At 39.4% G+C, this 15,607-nt stretch overlaps 1 protein-coding gene across 1 annotated transcript in view; it reads left to right on the top strand.

The window, feature by feature from the left end:
• The window catches only part of LOC139145250 (E3 ubiquitin-protein ligase ZNRF3-like), a 41,803-nt gene that overhangs the window by 19,792 nt on the left and 6,404 nt on the right, over positions 1 to 15,607 (top strand). The window contains exons 2-7 of the mRNA XM_070716282.1: positions 3,757 to 3,882; positions 11,604 to 11,678; positions 12,027 to 12,170; positions 13,243 to 13,359; positions 13,997 to 14,164; positions 15,142 to 15,244. Of these exons, the coding sequence (XP_070572383.1) occupies positions 3,757 to 3,882; positions 11,604 to 11,678; positions 12,027 to 12,170; positions 13,243 to 13,359; positions 13,997 to 14,164; positions 15,142 to 15,244 (733 nt within the window). The remainder of the gene's footprint in view (positions 1 to 3,756; positions 3,883 to 11,603; positions 11,679 to 12,026; positions 12,171 to 13,242; positions 13,360 to 13,996; positions 14,165 to 15,141; positions 15,245 to 15,607) is intronic.

Below are 15,607 nucleotides of genomic sequence, written 5' to 3'. Positions count from 1 at the left end.
TAAAATTGAAAACAGGTGTAGGGCAAATCTACCGCTTGCTCACCTCGTGTGACATGCTTCACACATACGTACATGTGCACTTAACGTTCATTTAGATTTGCTGAAAAGGTTGTGGTACGGAAATGCAGAGCAGTCGCAAAATATTCAGCAATATCGTCTAGATGTTTAACAATAATGTATAAAGGTTGCTGTCAGAATTGTGACACATATCTGTAGAATATATGCCAAAGCTCTGAATCGAGTCCTGCTACTAATACATTGCAAGGACAAATTGAAGGTCAAGAACACGCCAGCTGTGCCATGACTTATTTCAAATTATATTATAATTCTTTTGTTAATATGCAAAAATAGAGAGTGAAAACAACCAAATGTAAGTCAAGAACATGCCAACTAGGCCATTTTAATACAGCTCAAAAAAATATTACAATTCTATTGAAAATATAAAGATATTTGACTGAAAGTATTTTGAGAAACTTTTGAAAATTGCGTTCACCTATGTTTTGACGGAAACTGTATGAGATCATATGTCAAAGGCTCTGACTGTTGTTGGGAATGGTAAATGCATGGGGACAAAAGACACAAAATGTGCGTGAATGTTTGTCAGAACAACCGGTTTTTGCGCTCAAAACTGCACTGTGTTTTGTAACAAATGTGCAATCATGATCAGCGCTGTCATTTTGCAGGGTGTGTGTTGGTAGTATAATTCCAAATTAGTGTGTTCCAACCTCATCAATTTTTCAGTGATGTCGAATCAAACTGGCATCTTCCCCGTGGAAACCTCCAGCTCACAGCAGTGGAAACTCCGGGATATATTATTTCCGGCCTGTAATATTGTCCCTGTAAGATTACACTTCAATTATTCCGCTAATTACCCGTAATTGGTTTGTGCGTTCTTTTCTGCTTGAATTCACCGAGTCCAAAATAGAATTGCCGGTGTTGTATTTAGTAATTTCACTTAGGCTGCGTCTCACTGAACATTCAGCTTTGTGGGTGAAATACACAGTGTGCTTCAAAATTAAATTTTCAAGAATGTGAAAGCTGAATCAATTGTGCCGTACGTTCAAACTTTAATTTATTGTACAGTGTCTTTTCTCATGTGTTGTATGGAGACATTGCTAATTATGGCAATGAAACTGTGCGGGCAAAAATTTCAGGAAAATAGTTCATCTACTGACTGTGCTCCTCAATGAATCTCTTGCAATATTTATCGCCCAGAACCTCATCATAGAATTTCACCTTTCAATTTTAAAACAGTAAATCATGCTTTGCCAGGCAGCTCGTCAAAAATATTCTTTGAAAGTATTTTTCCCTCGACAGTATTTCTTGTTTTGGAGCATCAGATTCGAAGACATCCATAAATCACGCGTAATCTTTGCAAATTGTTCCTCTAAGCATTCTGAGTATGGGACACTCTCGCCTTTTGAGCACTCATCAGCGACCACTTATGAGTGCGTCCGCTGATACCTTCACCAGATGTCGGGCTTGTCCAGAGGACTGCACTCAAACGTAAATTTGAAATTTACGGTCGGCAGCACGCTGGTGGCATGACAATAAAATGAAGAGGCATACATTAGATATTTGTGACAGTATCATGAAATTTGAGGACCCTCATTGTTAGTGATTATGGACTTTATGATTTTGCTATAAAATTACCGAACAAGCAAACTGATAAAAGAACATCTCAGAAGCAGCTGCTCGTCTGTGTTTTTTGGCCAAGATACAGTTAATTTGATCCCTGTTCTCTGGTATGCCTGCTTGCCCCTGAACAAGGTAATAAATGTTTTTTCTCGGTGTCACTTTCTGCCGCTGGTTTGACCTCTCACCTTACTTAATTTCCAACCTGTAAATAAACAGCGGGGTCAAAGTTGAGCTTTTTTTTGAGACAGTTTGGGAGATTGCGGGATGTTTGCACCTGAGTTTAGTAGTCGTCCTGCCAAGGCCTCAGTGACCATAAAGTATAATTGTCGTGGCAATGTCTCTGGTAGGGTTGGTCATGAATTTCCAAGTCAAACATGTCGTTGATTCTGTTTTAACAAGCTTGAAAAGAGTAATATTTCTTCATTTTTACAAACACAATCATCATCACCTTCATCATCATTATCATCATCACCATCATCATCATCATATTATCTTCATCATCATCAGCATCAGCAGCACCAGCAGTTTTGTCAGCATCACTATTATTGTTGTTACCAGAAATATTATTTCAAATTACTTTTTTTGTAAATGAAAGGACTAATTGTTATGGTAACAGCTATAAAAAAATGTAAAATTACATTAAACTGTCCTACATCTGGTGAAAAAAATTCTTATGCTAATCGAAATAGCTGTTAGAAGACATTCTATTCAGAAATTGCAAAAATAATGTTTTTATGAGAAAGTGTATTTACACTATGAAAATGCAGATAACACAAATGTGAATTGCAAAGTTGGTCTTGAACCTGAAAAAAAAGGTGCTAAAATGACAAGATTTCAGAGAGTTCCCCTCTTTAAAAAATCTCTCAGCGTGAGAATTGCCAAACTCCATACACTGAGTGCCGGCCACTTGTGTACAGATATAACTCCATCAATACCTCTCTGAATGTACTTCAATGAAGACACGATGAGTGGGCGATTGCTCCACTTTGCCAATTGGAGTATTTCAACCAGAGTATAGTTTGATGCTGCCAGTGATCACAGAATCACTCAGGCTTCTTTTTTAATGGGGAAATATAGCCCGGGAATCGTGCAGTAATAGGGGTATTCCCAATTGCAACTCAGACAATTCTCCCAAGACGGTGTTTAGAATGATGAGGCTTTTGGGATCAGCGTCGGGAGCAGATCATAAATGTTTCATGACCGCTTCAGTCCAGATAGAATATTTATTTCGGAAAGAGAATTTTTTTTCTTCCTCTGCAGTAATGCTCACTCTACCCTACAGCGATGTTCAGTATTCCGACAAACACGAATCAGAGTGACTGTGTGCTCGTCAAAGAGCTGTGTACTCCGTGAAAGACAGATTTTTTAAGGATTGTGTCTTTTGATATGCTCTGCTGCGTAGATTTTTTCTCTGAGTTTGAAGAAGGAAGATGTTGTCTTCAGAATATTTTTTGTTCAGTCAAATTAGATTGATGTGTGAATTTGCTTTTAGCTCGTCCCTTGTCAGTTTGTTTTTCTAAACATTGGAATGGGCAAACCTCTCAACATGAAAAGGGAGCGCGAGGCAGAAGTCACAAAACATTCGTGACTATTTTGAGCAACTCGGGAGGAAACTCAATGCGATATTAAATCAATTAAATAAATCAGCGGTTTTCATAACAAACACGGAAAATTGAACTTCAAATAGTTGAATTTACTGGTGTTTGTCACCCTGATGACTGTTTCCCTTCATGTTGTCGGATTTTTTAATGAAAGGGAAAATGATACCGGAGACTTGTAACCCCTTCACCTCTTGTCGTGTGGTCTCTTCCTCCTGCTGTCTATTTGTGGGGTCGGACCTTTGTACACAGAAATAGGGGTGAGGGGACTTTATGTCAGACATTACCTTTCTCAAGTTACTAATGTGTAGACACAGACACATTTGTACAGAGTGAGAATTTGAGAGTATTTTTGAAGTGTTTTTGAGTCAAAATGAATGCAGAATAGTATCTTTGTCATGAAATTCTACTCCTTGTCAAAATAAATCGGTTGATTTTTTTCAGTTATGACCAAGGTTAATAGTTTCCATGGCTGTTCATAAATGTTAATTTTTTTCTTTCTTTTTTGATCTCTCGACAGATGCATCCCCTCGGATTGTGCAACAACAGCGAGAATGACGATTTAGTGAACTATGGCTGGGTTGGTGTTGTGAAACTTGAAACGCCAATGCTGGAACCCAAACCATGTCTTTCGGTATTTGGCAAGGTGAGTGTACATGTAGGAGTTTCGGCGGACGGCTAATGCAAATTTTCTTCAGTTTGCAGTTGTACTTTTTTCATCCCCGTTCAAACTCCTAATTGACGCCTGCATTGAAATGCGGAACCGTCGTAGTCCCTGTTGGGAAAACTGTCCATAAAACTTTGAAGTCTGCCGGCATTTGATTAATTGATCTGCGTGGCGGGAATTTTCCCCCTGTAGTTACACTTTTGTAATGGCACATGAGATTCGGTAGTTTGTGATGGCACGGCAAAGGAAAGCACGGGAGTGACCCCTTTCCTCGATGAGAGTGCTGATATGGTTAGACCTTGCTCACCTTCCTCTCTTGATATTCAAGACTTGTACACGAGTTCTGATTGGATTTCACCTTCCCAATGAACTCTATAATTAGCCAATCAGGGGAGCAATTACAGACAAGAGAATTGAATAATTGCCTTAGCCGTAAGTAACCGGTGCTTCAATTGGTGGAGATTAAAGTCTGACAGCATCTTGACAAGTCTGGAACACTGAGATGATTTCAAAGACATGACTCATTTTAATTTGGAGATTGTGGAAAATGATAGGCGTCATTAGTTTTTTTCGGACCATCTTACCTTGGGCGCAGATAAGATTTTTTGACATCTGAGTCATCCCCGGGTCGGCAGAGATGAAAGAGAATGTGTTACCGGAAACTGGTGAACTGGAGAAGCATGCCGTGTCTTAGATCCCTTTGAGGTCACGCCACTCTCTGAGCAGAGTCTGTGATGAGAAAATTCATTGTGGGCCTACGGGAAGTCAAATTATGCATGAAATAAATGAGTTAGCATGTTCGACAAGGAATCACCAGGGAGAATGAAAATTCATAACAACAGTTGCTGCTATGAGGGAGGATTTTTTTCCCCAGTTTCATTTCAGTGATCTTGTGAAAGTGTTACGACCTGCTAGACTCTGCATTTTCTGTTTACTTCAGAAACATGACAGCTCAGAGTTATTGTTGCATGTCTGCAATGCTAGGAAAGATTTCAAAAGCTTTTAGTCAGGAAAGATTTCTATCATGTGCTGTCCTATAGGATCTTCCAAACAGCAAACAGAGAGAGAGAGAGAGAGAGAGAGAGAGAGAGAGAGAGAGAGAGAGAGAGAGAGAGAGCGCTAAGACTAGAGTGGAGAAAAATGTAATCATTTCATGATTTCCATCCATCGTAAGAAATGATAAGATTCCCTTTTATTTGTAGAATGATACTTTACTCTTGAACATAAAGTACAGACAAGATGCTGTGAGTCACACACATACATGCAGAGCCCAGACCCACAGTGGCAGCTTATTCCGACTCTCAGTAAACTTCACAAGCTAGTTCTCTAGAGTGTAAATACTCCTTGGTTGAAACCTATAAAAGGTTAATGAAGAGTGGAAATGGCATGGATCTAACTCCATGTGACATCCCCTGTTTCTTTTCCCCGCCTCTAATAATAAACATTTTTGCCCTCGGAGAGGAGGTAAACAGCACATTTCACTAGGAACCAAAGAAATAGCCTAGGAGGGAGGGTCCCCCTCCCCTCAAAAAGGGAAGGGATGTTCACAGTTGATTGGAAAACGGATGGGATTGTATCATGGAGGAGAACATGAAATATTAGTCAATGGCTCGTAAAGGGATAGGGGCATGACCTGAAGGGGCAGTGACGTGGAAGCAATTGGACTCCGGTCTCCCGTAGTCAGTGGAGAAGTTGGACGTAATCATAGGCAACTTCCACCATACATGCATGTAGGCACTTGTTTTGCTTGTTACATTAAGCAGAGATATTGGAAAAAAATGTTTTCATTTTGGCGCTGCTGGAAATTCTTGTTCAATATTCTGAACATAATTCAAAAATCTGAAGGCATGTTCGGCGTTTTTCTCCTTCCATACATTTTTTGATATCTTCGATGTAGAGAAGCAGATATATCAAAAATTTGCAGTTTCATAATTAAAGGTACTCAGAATGCGGTATCGAATGGATAAAAGTATTTTCATTCAAATAGTTGAGAGTGTACAAACTGCATCTGTCCATTTTTCGTGCCTTCAACGATATTGCAAATCTTGTTCAGTTAAAATGTGTACGTATGGTATGAACTGGAAATGAGATCAACCATGTGGAAGAGAATTCCGTGTACTGAAACGGAGCTCCAGTATAGCGATACAATCAAATAACTCCAACATTGGTGTCTATTTAACCTTTTGACCCCTGCCAGAGCTCAGCTTGCGCCTCAGTTTCCAAGTTTTCAAAACTCAACTGCCCGTTCTGAACAACTCTCTACTGCAAGAAAAAGGTAACATTTGTGATTTGCTGTAATATAATCACTAATAGCCAGATTAAGCTTTCAACACCTAAACCTCCCTGTTTTAGCAAAATGGTATGTTCCAGCCAGGTCAGCTGAACTCATGTGAACTAATCCTAAAATATGTAAAACAGGATGTTTATTGGCCTGTTTGGAAAAATTACCCCTTGGAAAAGAAAACCCCCTCTGCAGAGAATGGAATCCTCCAGCAGTTTTGTAATTTCCATAGGGCTGTACTAAGTGTGTGAGACAGTGTGGGTTGTGGCAGAATAGTGAGTCAAGTTGTTTGACTCTTGTGTATTTGGCAAATGAAAGCTACCCCCAGTAGATTGTTAGCAGTATTATAACTTTAATGTTACTATTTTACAAATGCAGTCATCTTGAAGTAATGTTGGTCATTTGTAGCCGCTGAAAAGCGTCTGTATCAAAAGGGGTATCATTGTTGACAAAGGTCATTCCACACTGGCAGAAGGAATGTTTAGGATGGCCCTCAAATGTTTTCTTTCTCTTGTTGCTAACGGCAAAGATCAAAAAAACAACAAATGCATGGCTCGTATTTTTTATCATGCAGCAGTTTGAGAAATCGCTCCTTATAGGTACTCACTGTCCAAGTGTAACGAACACTGTCACAGTATAAAAACAGCGTGTATAGGGAGGAGGGGGTAGAGAGTCAGTATGTTTTGTTTTCAACTTACGACTGTTCGGCGTTTTGATATGCATTGACCGGAAAAATGGAACCGTTTCTCTTCGAGGGCATGTAATATTCTGTGTACACTTTTTTTTCCTAGCTTTTATGGCCTACTAAAGTTCCCTTTTGAATTTTATAATAGGACCATTAACTAAGACAGAGACTGCTGTAAAACAGTAACCTTGCTTAGTGTTTCCCAGCATGACAATTCAAAAACAGATTAAACAAGTCATGTAAATGAAATCATAAACTGCTGCAGAAATAGATCTTTTAGAGTGGATAAGGTTTGTATGGAGATCGTAAAATGACAATTTTAAATGAGTGTTCTTCATCAGTTACTCTGTCAAGCTTTTTTATAAGTGTAGCCTTCTGAATTTTTTAAACTTTAGGGATGAATTTGTTTATCAGTGTTATGCCATAGAGTCTGCTCTGCTCCCTGTCTTTCCATTTTCCTGTACGTGTAAAAGTACCATGCTGTCGCGGTGTCACAAGACGTGAACAGGAACGAAAAGCCTGAGAGCTTTTTTTATTGATATAGAATTGCCATTCAGATTACATAACGTCTGCCATTCTAGTGACGCCATTGTCAGTAAACGAAAGAAGAGCTTGAACAGGCCCAGTAGTAAAGATGGCATCGAAGTTGAGTGAAATGTTGCCATCTATTCTGAGCGAAGCTAAAAGTGAAATATGAACATTTATTTGAGTTGGTATCCTAGCCGGACATGTCTGTGTACTGTGTGTATAACCAAGTCACTCAGAAAGTTTACATTTTCTAGTCTCCCTTGCCGAGCCGAGTTGTCAAGATGCAGTTTGATTGAACGACTTCGGTTTCTCCTGATTGGTATCACGCTAATCCAAACATAGAGGTTAAATATTTCTTTAATAGTAATATCCGACTTGCACCGAGTGGAACGCACGGCCAGAACATTCCATTCAATCAGAAAGACATATCTCCACCATAGAGGTCAGCGCGAATAAGCAGGGTTGGTAACGCGCACGGCATTTCTAGAATTACTTGTTGAAGTGGGAAAAGGATCCAACCACAAAGAGTTGTCTGTGTCCCAGGCTGTCTTGCCAGTCTAACTGGACAGCCCTGCACTTTGTACGACATTCTAGTTTAGAGCTGTCCTGCGCTCATTTTCTCAGGTCTTTTTTTTTACAAGCTTCTTGAAAGAAATTATACTTTGATGAATATACGCTTGGCAATTTGAGAAAAGTTAAACTGCAACCGATAGGTATCACTCCTGTAACATTTCTTCTTCCTGTGCTGTTGTAGGATAAACCGATCAATTGTGCGTTTGAAAACTGCCTCAACTGACAGAGAAGTAGGAGCGTTCTCTAATTGCATTTCTAAAGGCAAAATAAAAAGTAATTTGAGACGCCGGTCAGACAAGTAACTTTCAGCTCGCTCTTTTATCTAGCCTCTGCATAGCCATGCTGTCTTGATACATTTACAGCAAGAGCCTGTTGGATTATAGTCTGACGGCAAAGCATGTTTGTTACTACATGGATCTCTCGTATGGCCATTGTTGTCAAGTGTCATGTCAGGCACAGCCACAATTTTTAAATCTAAAAAATTTGAACACAAAATTTTTGAAGATAGCGTCAGATTAAGAACCTGTTTTATACATATTTTAACATATAGAAAAACTGTCCTCAAGTAAAAGAATTTCAAAAGCACAAAAGCATTCTGTATATCAAAAAATGCAACACTACATCAGGTAAAATAAAAATGAAAAGATGGAACAGAAATATGGGGACTTGGCAGGGTGCCAGGATTTATTCAAGCGAGAAACAATTTCAAAGAGAAAACAAAGGGGGAAAAGTTCAAAGCCAGACTGCGGACCACCGACATAACTGAGTTGACACTGAAGTCAAAGACAGCGAGCGGAAGACAATTTCCAATTTTGTGTTCTTATCAAATCTTCATAAGGCACCGCTTAGTTATTAAACACACACTGCTGTGTTACTTCTTGGTAAATTAGCCATTGATAAAATGAATTGTAGCCCAAACATTGCTGTGCCCGACAAGCCGTTTCATGTGTGTTTAGGAATGTATACGACAAATATGTACACATACTTTGGTGAAAAGGATCAAATAACATATGGGCTCCATTTGTTTATCTCCCCTCTGTTTCACTGCAACAAAATAAATCGGTTTAAAGAAATAACTACTCACGAGAGAGAAATGAAAAAAAAAAATTCACAAACTTTGTAATCGTTTGGACAGTTTGCTGTTGCCACCTTTTGTTAATGAAAAAAGATGACAAGCGTGTTTGAATGAATGGTGTTGTTGGCACAAGGTCACGTGATTGGATGCAAAGTTTGAAGACATTTTCCACTGTCAATCAGTTGTCCCGCAGACTAGCACCACTTTAATTGGTTTGGGAATTTGTTTTCCTACGTCTACATTTCTATTTCCTAGATGAGGGCAGGTTTTCACATGTCACACACAAGAAGAAGTGAAAGAAATGTGGTCCGGGGATGCAGACGTTACCTGTATCACAGCTTCAGCCACTAGAGTGAACCCCACTTCCCAGTGCCACTTGTTCACAGCAGGCTTTCCAGATTTGACAGATTACAAATTGCCTCAACTCTGACGTATCATCTGGAAACACAATTTCATTTCTGTCCATGCTAATTATGTTTTAATTCTCTTCAGGAACACAATTAGGTCAATAAAGCCTTCACAGCGTACTCGCACATATCTACCCTGAGGGAGCAGTTTGAGATTAAAGTCTTATTTAAAATGTTATCACTTTTTACCTGATATAGTCCAATGACAACACAATCGATAAGTTTCACCTCGTCATATTCCTGTGAATTGACATCTTGTTGTATAACCAATACCTCAATGAGCAATCCGACCGTGATATCCAATTGATTTCTCCCCCTCCCCCTTGCATTCCCAACATAATTGTATTTCTCAATGCGAAAACATTTCCTAATGAAATTTTGGTCACACTTCAGTGGTTTTGTAAATTTGACACATTATTAGCGCATCATCTTGGTTCAAGAACAGTTTTATGAAACAAAACCCCTCAGAGAATAGTTTGCTAGCCTCTGACAAGTGGACAAAAGCTGCAACTCTAAATAATGTTTTCGATAATTTTATTGCATAGAAACAAATGTTTATTCTTATTCTTCCCCCCAAAGTATTTTGAAATATCAAGTATGACCCTGTCAAACACAGTTCACTCTGACATGTGAATTTTAGTCCTGGCTAAAATTTAACTGTTTGACACAACACTCTCACAGCATTGTGTTGACAAGCTGAACACTTGGCATTTCAACATTATTGGGGTGGGGGTGGGGTGAGGGTAGTAGAATAAGACACTGTATTTACCGTAATAGGCATAACGATAATACTTTCCGGATAATTCATCAAAATGTTGCGGCTTTTGGAGCTTTATAAATTGACAGACGGGGGGAACAATCTGTTTTATGACCACATGCATTTCATAGAACTGTGACAATTCACGCCGATTTTCTCTTAATAGACTTAAAACTCCATTGAGTATGCAGAAATGATATTATAGTCGGGAGGCCGAGAGTGCCAGAGTGCGACTTGTGTCAGTTGCTGTGAGTAGTTGGCCGGATGGCCTTCAAAAGTGCCCACGTCAATGGGCTCCTGTTACACCTGAAATTATTAGAACAAGCTATCGATTGAAAGACACTCAGGAAGTCTACTAAAAAGGGTGTGTGCGCTCTCTCAAATGAAATCAGTGACTTTGAGTCAAAACATGTGTATTTCATTGTTGACAGATTGGCCAGTGACAGATTCTGGTGTATGTTGTTTCTGTTACGAGTGAAAAATAGACGGTGTCTGGGACTGTCATGTTCAAATTGGAACACACAGTAGAGCGTGTACTTGCACCGTACAGGGTTTTTTTGTTGGTCGCAGTTCCAGCTCACTTTTGCGTAGTTTGAACTATGTGCCTCAACTCGTACACGTTGCAAACTTTTGGTTTGAAGCATCACTTTTCAGAGAAACAGACCTTGGTTACGATTGAGCGTGCAAAAAAAATTGAAGAGAGAGAGACTAATGTCCTTGATTGTATGGATTTTAAACGAGAGCAGTCCAGTTAAAAGAGAAGTTTGAAACTGATTGTACAAAACAGTAATGTTTGACAACGTAACACGTCCATGTTCAGGCACCCTTGTTCTCATATTTAGTTTAACCCGAACATTAGAAAAAAAAATTCAAGTGTTGTGGCCCAGATTTTTCAGAGTAGGTGAACACAAGGGCCTTTAGCAACAAAGGAAGAGAACCTGAAGTATCTCTCCGGCATTACAAGTGCTCATTTTGATGCACAAGGAAGTGGGAATATGTCAGGATACTTCCGAAGTTTGAGGACTCTTGTGTCATTACTATCCCCATGCTGAGTGATTCAGAACCGATTGTGGCAATGCGGTGTGGACATGATATGTCCGATGATGGCAGATTTTTTGTTTTTCAAACCCCCGCAAGATTGATGATGCAAAGAGCTTGGAGACTGTCTCTGCTGGTCACCAGGAACCAGTGTAAAAGCTGTGTAGTATATGCGGGGCATGGCTAAAACGCTGATGTTTCTTGTAATTTTTTTCAAGAGAACATGGATCACAAAATCATATTCGCAGGCTTCTCGGGAGCTTGAAAGGGAATTTGCAAACCACTTCCCATGCTACTGAAATGCAATGCATGTACATGTGTAACTGAAGAAATTCTGTTTGTTTTTATTTGTCCAGGCCAAGCGTGCTATTCAGAGAGGAGCAACTGCAGTGATCTTTGATGTTACAGACCATCCCAGTGCCGTAGAACAGGTACATGTTTTCTCAACTTTATTGAGCAGAAAATAGAGCGTTTTTTATCTTCAGACATCTGATCAATGACAATTGGATTCCATTCCCTGTGGTTATTGCATTACGCTTGTAATTCCTGTCAAATTAAATTAAATCAAAAAGATAAATGTATTTATTTCAGTCTATTGATTTCAGTTAGATTTTAGAGTGCCTCAAAAATTTTTTTATCCATTTTGTTGGTTTTGTTTTTTAACAGAATTACATGGTAATTATATCTCTCAGATTTTACAAAGCAAGCATAATTTGCTAACTATCAAGAGAAAAAAAATGGGATTTCTGTGACCGACTTCAGATTTTGTCGTTTTTCAGTTGAGAAAAGCAGCAGAGAACATGCCATTGAGTCGTCCTGTGATCATAGTTGGTGGTGAAGCCGCTTTTACTCTGATGAGCATCGTCAGCAAGCAGAGGAGAGCCAGGGCCAGGATACAATACACCCCTCCAAGGCTTCCTGCAGTATGTCACCTATTCAATATCCTCACACCCCTCTGTTTAGAAATGGAATAGTCCAGTCAGTAAGAAATTTCTAGAATGGGGCAATTTTGTTATAAGGCCGGATAGAGTGCCTAGGCTTTAAATACTGTGTGTAAATTTTTAGCTTTTTTTCAATTTTGTAGATCATTATTGATCGATCACAAAGTTTTACACAGACTAGATTTCATTGCACGTGATTTTAATGCTGTCCCAATATTGAACTTGAAATTGACTGTTCTATTCTATTCTACTCTCCCTCCCTATTTGTAACACGGTGTGTGTGGTACTTAACCAAAATTAATACCATCAAACATGCATCTTACCAGAGACAAAAAATCAATTTGAAAGCTAATCTGGCCGCCGGCCAAGACGCTCGGAAGACCCTAGCCAGTAACTTGGCAGTTGGTAGGGAAGTTAGTACAAATAGCCCCTCGTCGTTTCAATTAATGACCTGGAGATCCCAGGGACAGGTTTCTGAACCCGGATGAATGCTATTACCCTCCCCTCTGTTGTTGTAGCTCACACTGCAGAACAGAAAACAGTTGTCATGGCGAAAGTCTTAGCGGGTACAGTGTGAGAGATGAGGAGCTTATACTGACAACTGGTCATGAACTTAACAAATCACAGCTTGGAAAACCGTCAAGCTGTCCTTTTAATTCTTGCTTTGATAGGAATTGAAACTACTGTCCATTGGAGAAATAGGAGATATTTGAGTACATCTAGTTCAAATACATCAACTTTAGAAAGGTTTTTTATGGCCTCTGTGCCACAGAAACAAAATGTCCACAAAATTACCGATAAAAGGAGTTTGACTTTTTCGGTCAAAACTGACAATACAATAAAACGAGCAATGTTCTTTACAAAGTGGGCCCATTAAAATTTTGTTAGTTACCATAAACAAGAAACCAAAGTCACCTGTGTGTAGGCAAGATTTTCCAAAAGAATTATGTTCAAGAAAGTGAAATTCACTGGTATCAAGGCAAGTTTTACTATTTGGAGAATTATGTCGTCATTTTTGTAAATTTTATTCTTTTTTTTTCTGTTCTCCTCTCAGAAAGGGACGTCAAATGAATATTTCAACATGGGGATCTTCATCGCTTTCTTTATTTTGATTTCCATCGTGTGTTTACTGCTGCTTTTGAAAATTAAATGGCGACAGAGGAGGAAACAGGTAAGAAAGTGGAAGATGGAGTGTTATGGACCCATTTACTCAGTTTCAGTGTGGATAAGTAGCCGTTGAAAAACAAACGGCGGGCCCGCAAAAAAGGAGGATAGTTAAAACACATGTTTCCATGTTCCTACTTTGGAGTTGTAAAATATTATTATGGTTTCCTGTTTGGGTTAAGGAGCGGTAATTTGAGTCTTAGCAGTGACCAGTGACCCGTCACTGAGAAGAAAGAATAGAAACTGCTCTGTAGACGGTGTTTTTTGCTGTTTTTTGTGAACTCAGTTCATCTACTATTTTGATCAAGTCAGTACTTTGTTTCTTGATCAAAATCTCCAAATTATGTTTCCTGAACAAGGTCATTTAAAGCAAAAAAATAAACTCTTTCTTTGGAAATGTAATGCAGATTGAAAAGGTAAAGATCTGATGCAATGATCTTCTCTTAACTTTCAACGTTAATTTGCAAACTATGGAAAACCTGACCAAGGTGTTGCAGCAATGTTACATCGCAACCGGTAGAAAATCCCGGGCGTTAATTGATGTCCGCATTTTTGTTCTGGTTGGACTAACCCATTTAATTTTCTTAACACTTTTTTGCCACGCTGCCTTCATTCCTTACTTGTGTTTTTTTTTTTTTTGCTAGACTTCGTTAACAAGATTAGCAGCGTTTGCCATCTCCAAAATGGAGACCAGAAAATACCGAAAACCGGAGAGAAGTCATAGACGGTCGTCCAACATAAACGACTCATGGAGTTTAAATTCTGACAGCTCAATGTGTGCCATATGTTTAGAAGAGTTTCAAGAAGGCGAGGTGAGACATTTTTTTTTGGTCAATTGTGTCCGAATCCCTGATCCAATCAGAGTGGAAATGAACTTATGCTGTAATCTATAATTAGATTTGTTTGCGACAAGAAAGCAAATTCTACAAGAATTTTGTCCCACACAACTTTTTTGAAAGAACTGTGAAAAGAATGTTGATAGGTGTCCGTGAGTTTCCAAACCACATGCTCACTGTCACCGTGAGAATTTTTCCTCGGTGCAAATTGTTCAAAGAATTAGGCGTTTGGCATTCTCAAGCAGATTGGTGACAGAGCAGCGTGATAGGTGAGCCATGGGGACAATTACTCTGGAAGAGAGAATTGAAATGCATACCACTGTTGCCCGGGGAAAAGCTTCTACACGAGCAACAACAGATGAGGCCATGTTGAAAAACTGCTTCACAAAACATGGCACTTCATTTCGTTCAGGGTCAAAGGTTAAAGGTTAGGTTTACACCACAGCCAGGAGGACCAGTGTATGCTTTGGATGTAGACATTTTTCTTTTGTTTTGCAAAAAAAAAATTACAAAAAGAAAGGAAAATCCACAAATTCCTGCGGAACAGTGCTCTTTATTTTGTTTCCTCGGCAAATAGTTGAACGGATTGATGACATATTGAGTGGCTCTTGTGCAGTGAAAAGAAAGTGTTGCCCCGAGGAGGCAGCCCAGATGAGAACAAGGTACAGAATTGATTCTGGCAAAAATATCTCCCAAACATGTTTTGCTGTAATTGAAGAGAACCAGACTGCCAAAGCCGACCCCGATAGTTGAGCAGAGATACGTGCAGATCACAGGGAGTTTGGGGCCGGTATTGTACAACTTCTTAAGCCCTAGCCCAAGGCTCGCCGGGCCACACTTGAAATTTGCAATTATCCCCATGAAATTCAATACGGTGGATACTCTTAATTGGAATAATTTTCTTTTCTCTCCCTCTCTCTCTTCCCTTCCCCCTGGTCACCCCGTATTTTCAGGAGTTGCGGGTCGTATCCTGTTCTCACGAGTTCCACAAACATTGTGTGGATCCCTGGCTAATAAGAAACAGGACCTGTCCCTTGTGTCTGCATAACATTATTGGTAAGTGTAAAAAGAAACTAGTATCTTTGCCATGACTCCTAATCATGAGGACATCTCGCTGTCCTGTGCAAGTGGGTCAAATTTTCTCAACCGCAAAAGTTGTTAACGTCGCTCAGTAATTTGAAGAGGAAGCTTGAATGTATAACTTTACAAGAATTTCATGTATTTGTCCACAATGTCAGCATCGAAGCTTTGTTAATACGCCAAAAGCGTTTTTTTTCAAAGTATGAATGTTAGTTGTTTCAGTGGCACTCGAATGTTGTGATGGCCTTGAATGGCTTAGTCGCAAATTTATATACAGTTCTGGGAATCTCGCCAATGTTGAAAAAGTGGTTGTGTGTGTGTCAGAGGGTCTTTTTGTAA

This window comes from Ptychodera flava, chromosome 12 (genome assembly GCF_041260155.1).
Source record: "Ptychodera flava strain L36383 chromosome 12, AS_Pfla_20210202, whole genome shotgun sequence".
Classification (NCBI taxonomy): Eukaryota; Metazoa; Hemichordata; class Enteropneusta; family Ptychoderidae; genus Ptychodera; species Ptychodera flava.
Note: the sequence above shows the minus strand (reverse complement) of the source record. Positions and strands in the feature narration are given on the sequence as shown.